This window comes from Rhinoraja longicauda, chromosome 16 (genome assembly GCF_053455715.1).
Source record: "Rhinoraja longicauda isolate Sanriku21f chromosome 16, sRhiLon1.1, whole genome shotgun sequence".
Taxonomy (NCBI): Eukaryota; Metazoa; Chordata; class Chondrichthyes; order Rajiformes; family Arhynchobatidae; genus Rhinoraja; species Rhinoraja longicauda.
This window is the reverse complement of record NC_135968.1, coordinates 1,020,084-1,037,036: the sequence shown is the minus strand read 5'-3', so window position 1 is coordinate 1,037,036 and position 16,953 is coordinate 1,020,084. Positions and strand designations below refer to the sequence as shown.

The 16,953-nt window shown below is 51.9% G+C and overlaps 1 protein-coding gene across 1 annotated transcript; it reads right to left on the bottom strand.

Moving 5' to 3' along the window:
• Positions 1–3,099: 3,099 nt before the first annotated feature.
• On the bottom strand, positions 3,100–7,528 carry LOC144600853 (proteasome subunit beta type-5-like). Its single transcript, XM_078412737.1, has 3 exons — positions 7,362–7,528; positions 4,706–5,012; positions 3,100–3,408 (listed from the first exon to the last, which is right to left on the bottom strand). The coding sequence occupies exons 1-3, from the start codon at positions 7,365–7,367 to the stop codon at positions 3,119–3,121; spliced, it is 603 nt and encodes a 200-aa protein (XP_078268863.1). The 5' UTR covers positions 7,368–7,528; the 3' UTR covers positions 3,100–3,118.
• Positions 7,529–16,953: the final 9,425 nt, after the last annotated feature.

Genomic DNA, 16,953 nt, shown 5'->3' with positions numbered 1-16,953 from the left:
GACGCCGCAGAACCCGCCCCCGGCGCCTCCCTATTGGCCAGCCGTCATCCGCCACGCCTCTCTTTCCGCCGCTGCCGCCCATCACCCGTCTCTCCTCCCCATTGGCCGCCGCTGCGTGTACACGACGGCCCCGCCTCCCCTCGTCCATTAGCCGAGCGCCGTACGTCCCGCCCACAAGCCAATGGACGAACAGGATCGCATCACTGCACCCGCCCCTCGCCGTGATTGGCTCCGCCCGATCATCAGCTGCGGACCCGCCCACCTAACCCCCCCCCCCCTCGCCGTGATTGGCTCCGCACGCCCGATCATCAGCTGCGAACCCGCCCACTAACCCCCCCAAACCCGTAGGGACAGATCAGATGACGTAGGCCCTTCGGCCCACTGAGTCAGTGCTGAACCAGCCATCCCCGCACACTAATATCCCCACCACACACACACAGGGGATAATTTACACGTACACCAAGCCAATTAACCTACAAAGCCGCACGCCTTCGGTGTGGGAGGAAACCGGAGCACCCGGAGAAAACCCAAGCAGGTCACAAGGAGAAAGTGCAAACTCCGTACAGTCAGCACCCATAGTCGGGATCGAATCCGGGCCGTCGGCGCCGTGAGGCAGCAACTCTACCGCTGCGCCATTGCGCCAACTTCATTCCTTGGAGCGCAGGAGGATGAGGGATGATCTTATCGAGGTGTATAAAATCATGAATGGGATAGGATAAACGCACAGGATCTCTCAGCCACAGAGTAGAAACATAGAAGACATGTGCGGGAGTCGACCATTCGGCCCTTCGAGCCAGCATGATTCAATATGATCATGGCTGATCATCCACAATCAGTACCCCGTTCCTGCTTTCTCCGCTTACCCCCTGATTCCGTTAGCCCGAAGAGCAAAATCTAACTCTCTTGAAAACATCCAGTGAATTGGCCTCCATTGCCTTCTGTGACAGAGAATTCCACAGATTCACAACTCTCTGGGTAGAAAAGTTTTTTCTCATCTCAGTCCTAAATGGTCGACCCCTTATTCTTAAACTGGGACCGCAGGTTCTGGACTTCACCCAACATCTGGAACATTTTTCCTGCATCAAGCTCGTCCAATCTTCTGAATTTTATGTTTCTATAAGATCCCCTCTCATCCTTCTAAATTCCAACACATACAAGCCCAGTCGACCCATTCTTTCATCATACGTCAGTCACGTCATCTCGGGAATTAACCTGGTGAACCTACGAAGGGGAATCAAAAATCAGAGGACATAGGTTTATTGTGAAGGGGGAAAGATTTAATAGGAGCCGGAGAGGCAATTTCTTTACACAGAGGATGGTGGGTGTATGGAACGAGCTGCTAGGTAGTTGAGGCAGGGACCAGCACAACATTTGGACAGGTACATGGATAGGACAGGTTTAGAGGGCTATGGACCAAATGCAGGCAGATGGGGCATGTTGGTCAGTGTGGGCAAGTCGGGCCTGTTTCAGTGCTGTAGTCCTCGAGAATGTCATGCTCTGACATTTGCGCTAACGGGATCCCAGCAGCAGTCACATCTTTTCATGTCCACCCCTTTCCACCTTCCGCAGAGAACGCTCCCTGTGCACTCATTGCTTCCCTCCCAGGCCACTGTGTATTGTGACACATTCCTCCCGTCACCACCATTACAATTTTCTGTGACTTGTGCCACAGTCGACCTTCTGTCGGTTCGGACCAGACGGGATAGCCTTCGTTGCCCTCGCGCATCGATGAGCCTTGGGCGCCCAACCGGTTTGTGGTTTGTCCCTCCTCGGACCACTGTCGGTTGGTACTCACCACTGCTGACCGGGAGCACCCCACAAGCCTTGCCGTTTCAGAGATGCTCTGACCCAGTCGTCTGGCCTTAACATCTTGTCCCTTGTCAAAGTCGCTCAGGTCTTTACTCCTGCCCATTTCTCCTGCACCCAACACATCAACTCCAAGAACTGACTGTTCATTTGCTGCCTAATATATCCCACCCCTTGACAGGTGCCATTGTAACAAGATCTTCAATGTGATTCACTTCACCTGTCAGTGGTCATAATGTTTTGACTGATCGGTGTATACTCAAGTGTGTCGGAAGGAACTGCAGATGCTGGTTTATATCAAGGATAGACACAGAGTGCTGGAGTAACTCAGCAGCTCAGGCAGCGACAGGTCAGGAGAACAAGTATTTTGTTTCGTTTAGAGATAGAGCGCAGAAACAGACCGTTTCGGCCCACCGGGTCCGCACCGGCCAGCGATCCCCGCACACTAGCACTATCCTATACCCACTAGGGACAATTTTTTACATTTACCCAGCCATTTAACCTACAAACCTGTACGTCTTTGGAGTGTGGGAGGAAACCGAAGATCTCAGAGAAAACCCACGCAGGTCACGGGGAGAACGTACAAACTCAGGATGGAACCTGGGTCTCCGGTGCTGCATTCGCTGTAAGGCAACGGCTCTACCGCTGCGCCACCGTGCCGCCCATTTTCCGATTCCGTGACGATATTTTGTGTTGGGACCCTTCAGATGCAGTGCTTTGACAGACTCGTACACATGCACTGTAGGGAGGTATTGTGACTGGTTACATCACAGCCCGGAACTGCAATTCCCCCGCACGCGGGCACGATAGGCCGCAGAGCTGCCGACCCGTCGTCCACCCCCGTCCCCCCCCCACGGTCAGACAGTCAGGGGACGACGCAGTGCAACAAGAGTTTTATTTCAGCTCCAAACACAGTCGACAGAACCACAGGGAGAGGCAGCGTGCACACCCCCTCCCCCCGAACACCCCCACCCCACCCCCCTTAGCCTTGCCGACGGTAGTCAGGCCTCCCCAAATAAACAACCCCCCCGCAGAACACCCCCACCCCCCTTAGCCTTGCCGACAGTAGTCAGACCCCCCCCAAATAAACAACCCCCCGCAGAACGCACCTCCACCCCACCCCCCATAGCCCTGCCGACGGGAGTCAGACCCTCCCAAATAAACACTAACCTTCCCCCCCCCCCCCCCCCCAGCAATGGATATCAGATACCACCTCTCCTCCCAATGCCTCTCGTCCTCTTTCCCCGTCCCCTCTCCTCGCCCCTCGCAGTCCCCTCTCCTTGCCCCCCCTTCCCTCTGTCCCCCCACCCCCTCACTCACTGGCCCCCCTCTGGAACTTGAGGTGGAGGGTGGACACGTCGTCGGCGCTGATGCGCTCCCAGCCGCTCTCCCGCACGTGGTAGAGGGTGACGGTGCCGCCAGAGTAGGCGTCGCGGTAGGTGGCGTGGTAGATGGCGCGGCGGGCGAGGTCATAGGCCGCTGCCGGCTCCAGGTCGGGCTTGTACACCCGGTCCAGCACGCCGTAGGCATAGACCGACCCCGAGCCCACCGAGAATGCCTCTCCCGACACACGGTTCCCCTCGTTGTCCACATAGTACAGGCCTGCAGGAGAGAGATAGAGAGAGAGACGGTGAGAGAGAGACGGCGGAGGAGATACCACGCTGCCTCCCTCTCCAAGTAGAACAGGTCTGCGGGAGAGAGCGGGGGTCTGTACACAATAGACAATAGGTGCAGGAGGAGGCCATTTGGCCCTTCGAGTCAGCACCGCCATTCATTGTGATCATGGCTGATCATCCACAATCAGTAACCCGTGCCTGCCTTCTCCCCATATCCCTTGATTCCACTAGCCCCACGACCTCTATCTAACTCTCAACCCTACCTCTTCCCCTCCCCCATACCTGGCCCCCTCCCCCACTACCCTTGCACCACCCCTCCCCTCCTCCTCCTCCCCCCCCCCCCGTGCTGGTACCCGGCCCCCTCCCCTCTCCCGTGCTCATACCTGGCCCCCTCCCCTCCCCTCTCTGTGCCCGTACCTGGCCCTCTCTTGTCCCAGCCGCAGATCAATAGACAATAGGTGCAGGAGGCCATTCGGCCCTTCGAGCCAGCACCGCCATTCAATGTGATCATGGCTGATCATTCTCAATCAGTACCCTGTTCCTGCCTTCTCCCCATACCCCCTGACTCCGCTATCCTTAAGAGCTCTATCTAGCTCTCTCTTGAATGCATTCAGAGAATTGGCCTCCACTGCCTTCTGAGGCAGAGAATTCCACAGATTCACAACTCTCTGACTGAAAAAGTCTTTCCTCATCACAGTTCTAAATGGCCTACCCCTTATTCTTAAACTGTTGCCCCTTGTTCTGGACTTCCCCAACATTGGGAACATGTTTCCTGCCTCTAACGTGTCCAACCCCTTAATAATCTTATACGTTTCGATAAGATCTCCTCTCATCCTTCTAAATTCCAGTGTATACAAGCCTAGTCGCTCCAGTCTTTCAACATATGACAGTCCCGCCATTCCAGGAATTAACTTAGTAAACCTACGCTGCACGCCCTCAATAACAAGAATATCCTTCCTCAAATTTGGAGACCAAAACTGCACACAGTACTCCAGGTGCGGTCTCCCATGGACAGCCCCATGCCCTTGTACTGTTACCGGCCCCCTCCCCAATCTCCCCCCCCTGCCCGTACCCGGCTCCCTCCCCTCTACCCTGCCCGTACCTGGCCCTCTTGTACCAGCAGCAGATCATGGTGCCCATGGACAGCCCCATGCCCTTATACTGGTACCCGGCCCCTCCCCTCTCCCTCCGTGCCCGTACCCAGCACCCTCCCCTCTCCGTGCCCGTACCTGGCCCCTCCCCTCGTGCCCGTACCCCGCCCCCTACCCTCTCTGTGCCCGTACCTGGCCCTCTCTTGTCCCAGCCGCAGATCATGGTGCCCATGGACAGCCCCATGCCCTTATACTGGTACACCATGTTGGCCAACAGTTTGGATGCAGCAGCCACTGAGATGCGCTGCTTGTTGCGTAGCTGGTAGACGCGGCACTGGCGGGCGAGGAGGCGCTGCCAGAAGCTGCAGTCAGCCGCGCCACCTGCCATCGTGCCCAGCAGGTAGGGGTTGATCTCAATCACCTTCCGCACCGTCTGTGAAGCAATGTAAGAGCCAGCCGTGGCCCGGGAGTCCACCGCTACCACCACGCCGTGGTTAAACTGTAGGGCAGAGAGACAGGGGGGTCAGGACACACTTGCCAGGCTGCAGGTTAACTGTGGGGGAGAGAGGGGGTGGGGGAGGTTAAACATAGAAAATAGGAGCGTAGAAAAAAAACTGCAGATGCTGGTTTAAATCGAAGGTAGACACAAAATGCTGGAGTAACTCAGCGGGTCAGGCAGCAGCTCTGGAGAGAAGGAATAGGTGACGTTTCAGGTCGAGACCTTTCTTCAGACTGATCATAGAAAATAGGTGCAGGAGGCCATTCTGCCCTTCGAGCCAGCACCGCCATTCATTGTGATCATGGCTGATCATCCACAATCAGTAACCTGTGCCTGCCTTCTCCCCATATCCCTTGATTCCACTAGCCCCTAGCAGCTCTATCTAACTCACTTTTAAATTAATCCAGTAAATTCGCCTCCACTGACCTCTGTGGCTGAGAATCCCACACATTCATAACTCTCTGGGTGAAAAAGTTTCTTCTCACCTCAGTTTTAAATGGCCTCCCCTTTATTCTTAGACTGTGGCCCCTGGTTCTGGACTCCCCCAACATTGGGAACATTTTTCCTGCATCTAACTTGTCCAGTCCTTTTATAATTTTATACGTCTCTATAAGATCCCCTCTCATCTAAACTCCAGTGAATACAAGCTCAGTCTTTCTAATCTTTCTTCATATGACAGTCCCTCCATCCCAGGGATTAACCTGGTGAACCTACGCTGCACTGCCTCAATAGCAAGATTAGGAGACCAAAACGGCACACAATACTCCAGATGTGGTCTCACCAGGGCCCTGTACAACTGCACACAGTACTCCAGGTGTGGTCTCACCAGGGCCCTGTACAACTGCACACAGTACTCCAGGTGTGGTCTCACCAGGGCATTGTATCTCTTTGCTCCTCTACTCAAACACTTAATACACTGTTACAACGCTGTGGGTAAACTGTGAGGGAGAGACGGGGGGTGTGCAAACCCACACCAAAATTATGAGTAATTTTGGGCCCCATATCTGAGGAACTATGTACTGGCTCTGGAGAGGGTCCAGAGGTTTACGAGAATGATCCCAGGAATGAGTGGGTTAACGTGTGATGAGCATTTGTCGGCACTGGGCCTGTACTCGCTAGAATTTAGATCTTTCATTGAAAGATACAGAATAGTGAAAGGCCTGGATTGAGTGGATGTGAGGAAGTTTCCATTGGTGGGAGAGTCTAGGACCAGAGGGCACAGCTTCAGTATTAATCTAGGTTCATTTTGGAAGGAAGAATTTATTTAACCAGAGGGTGGCGAATCTGTTGGATTCATTGCTACAGATGTTTGTGGAGGCCAAATCAATGGATATTTTTACGGCAGCGATAGACTATTGATTAGTACGGCTGTTAGATGTTACGGGGAGAAGGCAGGACAATAGACAATAGGTGCAGGAGTAGGCCATTCGGCCCTTCAAGCCAGCACCACCATTCAATGTGATGATGGCTGATCATTCTCAATCAGTACCCTGTTCCTGCCCTCTCCCCATACCCCCTGACTCCGCTATCCTTAAGAGCTCTATCTAGCTCTCTCTTGAATGTATTCAGAGAATTGGCCTCCACTGCCTTCTGAGGCAGAGAATTCCACAGATTCACAACTCTCTGACTGAAACGTTTTTCCGCATCTCCGTTCTAAATGGCCGACCCCTTATTTTTAAACTGTGGCCCCTGGTTCTGGACTGCCCCAACATCGGGATCATGTATCCTGCCTCTAACGTGTCCAACCCCTTAATAATCTTATACGTTTCGATAAGATCCCCTCTCATCCTTCTAAATTCCAGTGTGTACAAGCCCAGTCGCTCCAGTCTTTCAACATACGACAGTCCCGCCATTCCAGGAATTAACCTGGTAAACCTACGCTGCACGCCCTCAATAGCAAGAATATCCTTCCTCAAATTTGGAGACCAAAACTGCACACAGTACTCCAGGTGAGGTCTCACTAGGGCCCTGTACAACTGCAGAAGGACCTCTTTGCTCCTATACTCAACTCCTCTTGTTATGAAGGCCAACATTCCATTGGCTTTCTTCACTGCCTGCTGTACCTGCATGCTTCCTTTCAGTGACTGATGCACTAGGACACCCAGATCTCGTTGTACGTCCCCTGTTCCTAACTTGACACCATTCAGATAATACTCTGCCTTCCTATTCTTACCACCAAAGTGGATAACCTCACACTTATCCACATTAAACTGCATCTGCCATGTATCCGCCCACTCACACAACCTGTCCAAGTCACCCTGCAACCTCATAACATCTTCCTCACAGTTCACACTACCACCCAGCTTTGTATCATCTACAATATCATCCCCGCCGGGCGGCGCCGCGCACCTTCATGCCCAGCGTGGTGGTCCCGTGCAGCAGCTCGATGCGGGTCCCCGGCTCCCCGCCATCGGCACTGGCGTCAGCGTCGGCATCAGCGGGCGGCAGCTGCAGCCCCAGCCCCAGGGCCCCGCTCCCCCACAGCCCGGGCCTGGCCCCGGCCCCAGCCCCGCTCCCCCACAGCCCGGGCCCAGCCCCGCACAGCCCGGCCCCGCTCTCCCAGAGGACGGCCCCGGGCCCGCTCCGCAGCACATCCGCCAACGCCATTGCCGCACAGTCACTGCCCGCACGGACGTGACGTCCGTCTCAGCACTCCCTCCTCTCCCATTGGACAACCTTGCCCGTCCATCGGACGTGACGTCCCTCAGCTCTCCCCTCCCATTGGGCAGCGATCCCGTCGTCAGCCGCTCGGGGCCAATCGGAAACCTCTTGATAACGCGTCGCGCCCCGCCCCAATCAGAGGCTTTCGCTGCTCCGCGGGAGTGGGCGGGGCAATGGACAGCGCGGCGTCCAACAGAGGCTGCCCGGTCCAATCGCAGGCTCGCTGCCCACCGACGTCTTGGGGGGACGGGAAGGGCGCGGTGACATCAGGTGACGGGTCATGTAGAGCGCGGTGACGTCAGAAGGCGGGTCATGTATAACGCGGTGACGTCAGGGGCGGGTCATGTAGAGCGCGGTGAGGTCATGGGCGGGTCATGTCGAACGCGGTGACATCAGGTGGCTGATTGACGGGCGACGGGTCACATGTGCCCGGTTGTATCATTTGTGACTTATCGAATTAAACTGGGGATGGTTAATAACTTATTATTAAGTTATAGGTATTAAGTTAAGTTATGTTATTAGTTACTAGAGGATGTAACCAGGAAAATTGACAGGGGAGAGCCGGTGGATGTGGTGTACCTTGACTTTCAGAAAGCCTTTGACAAGGTTCTACATAGGAGATTGGTGGGCAAAATTAGAGCACATGGTATTGGAGGTAGGGTACTGACATGGATAGAAAATTGGTTGACAGACAGAAAGCAAAGAGTGGGGATAAATGGGTCTCTTTCAGAATGGCAGGCAGTGACTAGTGGGGTACCGCAAGGCTCGGTGCTGGGACCGCAGCTATTTACAATATACATTAATGACTTGGATGAAGGGATTAAAAGTAACATTAGCAAATTTGCAGATGATACAAAGCTGGGTGGTAGTGTGAACTGTGAGGAAGATGCTATGAGGTTGTAGGGTGACTTGGACAGGTTGTGTGAGTGGGCGGATGCATGGCAGATGCAGTTTAATGTGGATAAGTGTGAGGTTATCCACTTTGGTGGTAAGAATAGGAAGGCAGAGTATTATCTGAATGGTGTCGTTAGGAACAGGGGACGTACAACGAGATCTGGGTGTCTTAGTGCATCAGTCACTGAAAGGAAGCATGCAGGTACAGCAGGCAGTGAAGAAAGCCAATGGAATGTTGGCCTTCATAACAAGAGGAGTTGAGTATAGGAGCAAAGAGGTCCTTCTGCAGTTGTACAGGGCCATAGTGAGACCGCACCTGGAGTACTGTGTGCAGTTTTGGTCTCCAAATTTGAGGAAGGATATTCTTGCTATTGAGGGCGTGCAGCGTAGGTTTACTAGGTTAATTCCCAGAATGGCGGGACTATCATATGTTGAAAGACTGGAGCGACTAGGCTTGTATACACTGGAATTTAAAAGGATGAGAGGAGATCTTATCGAAATGTATAAGATTATTAAGGGGTTGGACACGTTAGAGGCAGGAAACATGTCCCCAATGTTGGGGGAGTCCAGAACAAGGGGCCACAGTTTAAGAATAAGGGTTAGGCCATTTAGAACTGAGATGAGGAAAAACTTTTTCAGTCAGAGAGTTGTGAATCTGTGGAATTCTCTGCCTCAGAAGGCAGTGGAGGCCAAAGAGAGAGCTGGATAGAGCTCTTAAGGATAGCGGAGTCAGGGGGTATGGGGAGAAGGCAGGAACGGGGTACTGATTGAGAATGATCAGCCATGATCACATTGAATGGCGGTGCTGGCTCGAAGGGCCGAATGTCCCCCTCCTGCACCTATTATCTATTGTCTGTTATCTGTTATATTCTTATCTATAGAAAGTGGGCCTCCACCTCAAAGCCAAGATGATAAATGTTAGGACATCTGGTGAGAGCAACTTTTATCATCGTTCTACTTCTATCAGGGAAACGTTACACTTCACCCTTGTTAGACCACATTTGGACTACGCAGTTGCAGCATGGGACCCATTCACAAATAGAAACATTTCTTCCTTCGAACGTGTCCAAAGACGGGCAGCTCGATTTGTTACAAATACCTATGAGAGAGAAGCAAGCTTCACTAAACTTCTAAATTCACTGGGTGGAACCCGCTCTAAGATAGACGTAAAGCCCACCGTTTGACCTGTTTTTACAAAATGTTAAATGGTCAGCTCGACATAGATGACCAAATCTACACCAAACCTATCAGGAACTGACGAGGGCATTCAATTCATTATTAAGTAGAATCAGGTTTAGTTTGGAGATACAGCGTGGAAACAGGCCCTTTGGCCCACCGGGCCAATCAACCTACAAACCTGCACGTTTTTGGAGTGTGGGAGGAAACCAAAGATCTCAGAGAAAACCCATGCAGGTCACGGGGAGAACGTACAAACTCCGTACATACACTGGAATTTAGAAGGATGAGGGGGGATCTTATTGAAACATATAAGATAATTAGGGGATTGGACACATTAGAGGCAGGAATTGAATGGCGGTGCTGGCTCGAAGGGCCAAATGGCCTCCTCCTGCACCTATTGTCTATTGCTGTCCTCCAAGTCCTTCTTCTCAGTGAATACAGATGCAACATGTTCCCAATGTTGGGGGAGTCCAGAACAAGAGGCCACAGTTTAAGAATAAGGGGTAGGCCATTTAGAACGGAGATGAGGAAGAACTTTTTCAGTCAGAGAGTGGTGAAGGTGTGGAATTCTCTGCCTCAGAAGGCAGTGGAGTCCAGTTCGTTGGATGCTTTCAAGAGAGAGCTGGATAGAGCTCGTAAGGATAGCGGAGTGAGGGGGTATGGGGAGAAGGCAGGAACGGGGTACTGATTGAGAGTGATCAGCCATGATCGCATTGAATGGCGGTGCTGGCTCGAAGGGCTGAATGGCCTACTCCTGCACCTATTGTCTATTGTCTATTGACAGCACCCGTAGTCGGGATGGAACCCGGGTCTCCGGTGCTGCGTTCGCTGTAAGGCAGCAACTCTACCGCCGCGCCACAGCAATTCAATTCGTGATACCAGCTACCAAGACAGATATGCAGAGCAATTCATCCTCCCCTCGCACAAAGCATGGAATAGCCTTCACCCTACTATAGTTACTCAACCAGGCACAACTACATTTAAGGTAGCTCTTCTCCAACAAGCCCTTCTTGCTTCAGTCCACACTCCGCCACCTCCAGCTTAAATTCCATTTGGAATATTTTGGAGCAAGAACCAAGAAGAGGGAGTACATGGTGTTCAACGGTACAGGAAAGTAAACTGCAGATGCTGGTTTAAATTGAAGGTAGGCACAAAATGCTGGAGTAACTCAGCGGGTCAGGCAGCATCTCTGGAGAGAAGGAATGGGTGACGTTTCGGGTCAAGACCCTTCTTCAGACTAAAGAAGGGTGTCGACCCGAAACGTCACCCATTCCTTCTCTCCAGAGATGCTGCCTGACCTGCTGAGTTACTCCAGCATTTTGTGTCTACCTGGATTTCAACAGTGGTGACTATGAGCCTCTTAAGACCAGTGGCGGTTCATCTCTCAAGGAAGTGGAGGATTTCAAGTACCTGGGAGTGACGATGCAGAGCTCAGAGAGCGGCAGCGGCAGCAGCTTCGCCCGCCCCGGATCGCGGGGCTTGGGTCGGCCCACCGCGGACCTTTCACCGTCCGGCGCGGCCTGGGACGTGGCAACTTCAACAGCCTGACCGCGGGAGAAGACGGCAGGGGAAGAGAAAAGACATTCTAGCCTTCCATCACAGTGAGGAGGTGACTGGAGGAGACTCACTGTGATGGATGTTTCTTTTTGTTTGATTGTGTGTGTTATTGCTTATTTCTATTGCTCTTGTTGTTGGACTGTGGGTAATCTTTCATTTCACTGCACATTTATGTGTATGTGACAAATAAACTTGACTTGACTTGACATCAAGGTCTGGAAAGTACTCGCATGAAAATCCTTCAATAACGTGGAGAAAATCTGGACGTCTCGGATTAGACAATAGGTGCAGAAGTAAGCCATTCGAGCCAGCACCGCCATTCACCGTGATCATGGCTGATCATCCACAATCAGCACCCCATTCCTGCCTTCTCTCCATATCCCTTGACTCTACTATCATTAAGAGCTCTATCTAACTCTCTCTTGAAAGCATCCAGGGAATTGGCCTCCACTGCCTACTGAGGCAGAGAGTTCCACAGATTCACAACTCTGAGTGAAAATGTTTTTTCCCATCTCCGTTCTCAATGGCCTACCCCTTATTCTTAAACTGTGTGGGGCCCCTGGTTCGGGACTCCCCCAACATCGGGAACACGTTTCCTGCCTCTAACGTGTCCAATCCCTTAATAATCTTATATGTTTCAATAAGATCCCCTCTCATCCTTCTAAATCCAGAGTATATAAGCCCAGTCACTCCAGCTTTTCAACATATGACAGTCCCACCATCCCGGGAATTAACCTAGTAAACCTACGCTGCACGTCCTCAATAGCAAGAATTTCCTTCCTCAAATTTGGAGACCAAAACTGCACACAGTACTCCAGGTGCAGTCTCACTAGGGCCCTGTACAACTGCAGAAGGACCTCTTTGCTCCTATCCTCTTGTTATGAAGGCCAACATGCCATTGGCTTTCTTCACTGCCTGCTGTACCTGCACGCTTACTTTCAGTGACTGGAACTAGGACATCCAGATCTCATTGTACTTCCCCTTTTCCTAACTTGTCTAAGGGTCTCAAACTGAGATTGTTCCATGCAACTGTAGAGACAATATTATTGTACGGGTGTGAGGCATTGACTCACACTCAAGCACTGTCCAAGTCACTCGATGGTGTTCACACCCGAATACTCAGAAAAGTTTCAAATGTCAGTTGGAGGGACCACACCATCGACACCCAGCTCCATGGGGGGATTCCACCTCTGGCCGAGAAGATCAGGTGGAGAAGGATGAGACTTGCTGGTCATTGCCACCGCCATCCAGAAATACCAGCAAACAAGGTTGTGCTGTGGGAGCCCGCCCATGGAAATGGGGACCTGGGACCACCAAACAAGGTTGTACTGTGGGAGCCTGGGACCACCAAACAAGGTTGTACTGTGGGAGCCTGGGACCACCAAACAAGGTTGTACTGTGGGAGCCTGGGACCACCAAACAAGGTTGTACTGTGGGAGCCTGGGACCACCAAACAAGGTTGTGCTGTGGGAGCCCGCCCATGGAAATGGGGACCTGGGACCACCAAACAGGTTGTACTGTGGGAGCCTGGGACCACCAAACAAGGTTGTGCTGTGGGAACCCGCCCATGGATGACGAACTTGAGACCACCAAACAAGGTTGTGCTGTGGGTGCCTGGGACCACCAAACAAGGTTGTACTGTGGGTGCCTGGGACCACCAAACAAGGTTGTGCTGTGGGAACCCGCCCATGGATGACGAACCTGGGACCACCATACAAGACCATGCTCTATGATTGTTAACTTGTGTTGTCTATAATTAGATTATTGCGCTATATTGGCTGATTCATTTATTATCCATTATAATTATAAATTTACTGTGATTATTCATTTATTATTGTCTATGATTATTTTTTCGTTGTCATTTACTATTTGATGGCGGTGCTGGCTCGAAAGGCCGAATGGCCTCCTCCTGCACCTATTTTCTATGATTGCTTTTATAGTCAGTGTGGAAACAGGCCCTTCAGCTCCACTTGCCCACACTGACCAACATGATTCTGGAAGTGGCTGCGCCTTGTGGCTGACCGGCAGTCTGTCTGTCTTTTTCTTTCTTTGTGTATTGTTAGTGTTTAAATGTATGTAATGTAATGACCTATTTTTAGCCGTGTATGTGGGGGGGGGGGGGGGAAACCTTTTGTTTTAAATCTCCTCCTCAACGGAGATGTGACCGTTATCGTGTCGTATCTCCGTTCGTGCTACGGCCTAACACCGTGGAGTTGGCGGCCTCCAGCTGGGATCGACCTTGAAGGCTCCGGACGCAGGGCCTGGACTTACCATCTCAGAGGCTTCGGCCGTGGGCCCTGTGGACCGCAACATCGGAGCTCGCAGGTCCCTGGCTGGCGACCGGCTTTCGGGAGCTCCAGCCATAGCAGCTTCGACCGCCCCGAATTGCGAGGGTCGATGGCCCGTTCGCAGGACCTTCATCGGCCTGCTGGGCTCGGCCTGGGACCTTCCATCGCCCGGCGGGGGCTCAGGACCTTCATCGGCCTGCTGGACTCGGCCTGGGACCTTCCATCGCCCGGCGGGGGCTTAGGACCTTCATCGGCCTACTGGGCTCGGCCTGGGACCTTCCATCGCCCGCGGGGGCTTCGGTAGTCGGGAGCCTCAAGGCAGCAGTTTGACTGCCTGACCGCGGGAGAGGAACGGAGGAGGAGATGGCTTTTTTTGCCTTCCATCACAGTGAGGGTGTGCCTGGAGGAATCACTGTGATGGTTGTCTGTGTTAAACTTGTGCTCTTTATGGTTTGTGACTGCGTGGTAACGACAATTTCGTTCAAATTTATTTTTGAATGACAAAAGCAATTTGATGTCCCAGCTACACTAGTCCCACCTGCCTGCGTTTGGTCCATATTCCTCCAAACCCGTCCTATCCATGCACCTGCCAACTGTTTCTTGAACTTTGCAAATGTTGACCTTCATAAGAAGAGGAGTTGAGTATAGGAGCAAAGAGGTCCTTCTACAGTTGTACTGGGCCCTAGTGAGACTGCACCTGGAGTACTGTGTGTAGTTTTGGTCTCCAAATTTGAGGAAGGATATTCTTGCTATTGAGGGCGTGCAGCGGTAGGTTTACTAGGTTAATTCCCGGAATGGCGGGACTGTCATATGTTGAAAGACTGGAGCGACTAGGCTTGTATACACTGGAATTTAGAAGGATGAGAGGGGATTTTATTGAAACATATAAGATTATTAAGGGGTTGGACACGTTAGAGGCAGGAAACATATTCCCAATGTTGGGGGAGTCCAGAACAAGGGGCCACAGTTTAAGAATACGGGGTAGGCCATTTGGAATGGAGATGAGTAAAAATGTTTTCAGTCAGTTGTAAATCTGTGGAATTCTCTGCCTCAGAAGGCAATGGAGGCCAATTCTCTGAATGCTTTGAAGAGAGAGCTAGATAGAGCTCTTAAGGATAGCGGAGTCAGGGGGTATGGGGAGAAGGCAGGAACGGGGTACTGATTGAGAATGATCAGCCATTATCACATTGAATGGTGGTGCGTACAGGCTCAAAGGGGCTTTGAAAGATCTTCGGCATTCAGGGCCGGTAATTCCAGATGTTAGATCGGGCTTTGGTTGTTGCTGCCTCTCTTTCTGTTTACTTCTTTTCCTTTAGTTCTGCACTTCTGTTGGCTGTTCCTTTTTGGATGATGGTCGGCCAGTGTTTCCTGTCCTTGCCATTGGTTTCCCAGTTGTCCCATGTCTATTTCACATTTCCTCACACTGGCTTTTACAGCGTCTTTCAATCTCTTCTTTTGTCTGCCTCTTTTACGTTTGCCTCCTTTAAGCTGGGAGGAGAAGGCTTGCTTTTGTAGACACTCGTCTTCCATCCAAACATGACCGCTCCACCTTAGTCAGTTTCTTGATGACAAAGGCTTCGATGCTTGATGTTTTTAACCATATAATAACCATATAACAACTACAGCACGGAAACAGGCCCGTTCGGCCCTACCAGTCCACGCCGACCACTCTCCCTGACCTAGTCTCATCTACCTGCACTCAGACCATAACCCTCTAATCCCCTCTTATCCATATACCTATCCAATTTACTCTTAAATAATAAAATCGAGCCTGCCTCCACCACTTCCACCGAAGCCCATTCCATACAGCCACCACCCTTTGTTTCATTCAGCACACTGACTATCTACCACAGCACGGTAGCGCAGCGGTAGAGTTGCTGCCTTACAGCGAATGCAGCGCCGGAGACTCAGGTTCGATCCTGACTACGGGCACCGTCTGTACAGAGTTTGTACGTTCTCCCCATGACCTGTGTGGGTTTTCTCCGAGATCTTAGGTTTCCTCCCACACTCCAAAGACGTACAGGTATGTAGGTTAAAGTATGTAGGTTAATTGGCTGGGCAAATGTAAAAATTGTCCCTAGTGTGTGTAGGATAGTGTTAATGTGCGGGGATCGCTGGGCGGCGCTGACCTGGTGGGCCGAAGGGCCTGTTTCCGCGCTGTATCTCTAAATCTAAAAAAAATGAAATATCCATAACTATTGTATTATCTATCATTAATTTATTGTACTATCTCTAATTCATTGCATTAGAAACATAGAAAATAGGTGCAGGAGGAGGCCATTTTACCCTTCAAGCCAGCACCCACCGCCATTCAATATGATCATGGCTGATCATCCACAATCAGTACCCAATTCCTGCTTTCTCCCCATATCCCTTGATTCCGTTAGTCCTAAGAGCTAAATCTAACTCTCTCTTGAAAACATCCAGTGAATCGGCCTCCACTGCCTTCTGTGGCAGAGAATTCCAGATTCACAACTCACTGGGTGAAAAAGTTCTTCCTCATCTCAGTCCGAAATGGTCTCTCCTTTATTCTTAGACTGTGGCCCCTGGTTCTGGACTCCCCCAACATCGGCAACATTTTTCCTGCATCTAGCCGGACCAATCCCGTAAGAATTTTATGTTTCTACAAGATCCCCTCTCATCCTTCTTATTTCCGGTGAATATACGCCCAATCAATCCATTCTTTATCTATGATTATTTTTTTATATTATCTATTATTATTATTATTGTGTAAGAATGAACAGCAGATAGCTGCTGGTTTACACCGAAGATGGAGACAAAATGCTCCAGCAACTCAGCGGGTCAGGCAGCAGCGGGTCAGGCAGCATCTCTGGACAAAAGGATAGGTGACATTTTGGGTCGAGACTCTTCCAAATTATTATCTACTAGACCAAGTGGACCCGTTAAGCCCAAACCACTCCTGCATTGGTGCAGCACCCTCTCCTCCCCCCACTCCCCTCTCCTCCCCCACTCCCCTCTCCTCCCCCACTCCCCTCTCCTCCCCCACTCCCCTCTCCTCCCCCACTCCCCTCTCCTCCCCCACTCCCCTCTCCTCCCCCACTCCCCTCTCCTCCCCCACTCCCCTCTCCTCCCCCACTCCCCTCTCCTCCCCCACTCCCCTCTCCTCCCCCACTCCCCATCTCCTCTCCTCACTCCCCTCTCCTCTCCCACTCCCCTCCCCTCTCCTCTCCCCCCCCCCGCTTCCATCCTGGAGCAACCTACAGTTGCTGTAGCAACCCGCCTCCCGGTGGAGCGAGGGTGGTGGGGGGTGTGGGAAGAGTCCTGTCCCGTCCCGTGCGGGGATGTTCAGTGCTAGACGGCGTCGGCTCTCCCAGTTGCTGAGCCGCTGGACTCTGGCGGCG

What these genes read in the sequence shown, in the direction of transcription:
- LOC144600853 (XM_078412737.1), bottom strand. An exon ending in CTGGGACAAGAGAGGGCCAG is followed by an intron (nt 3,409 to 4,705) that starts GTACGGGCACAG and finishes TCTCTCCTGCAG; the next exon opens with GCCTGTACTATGTGGACAAC.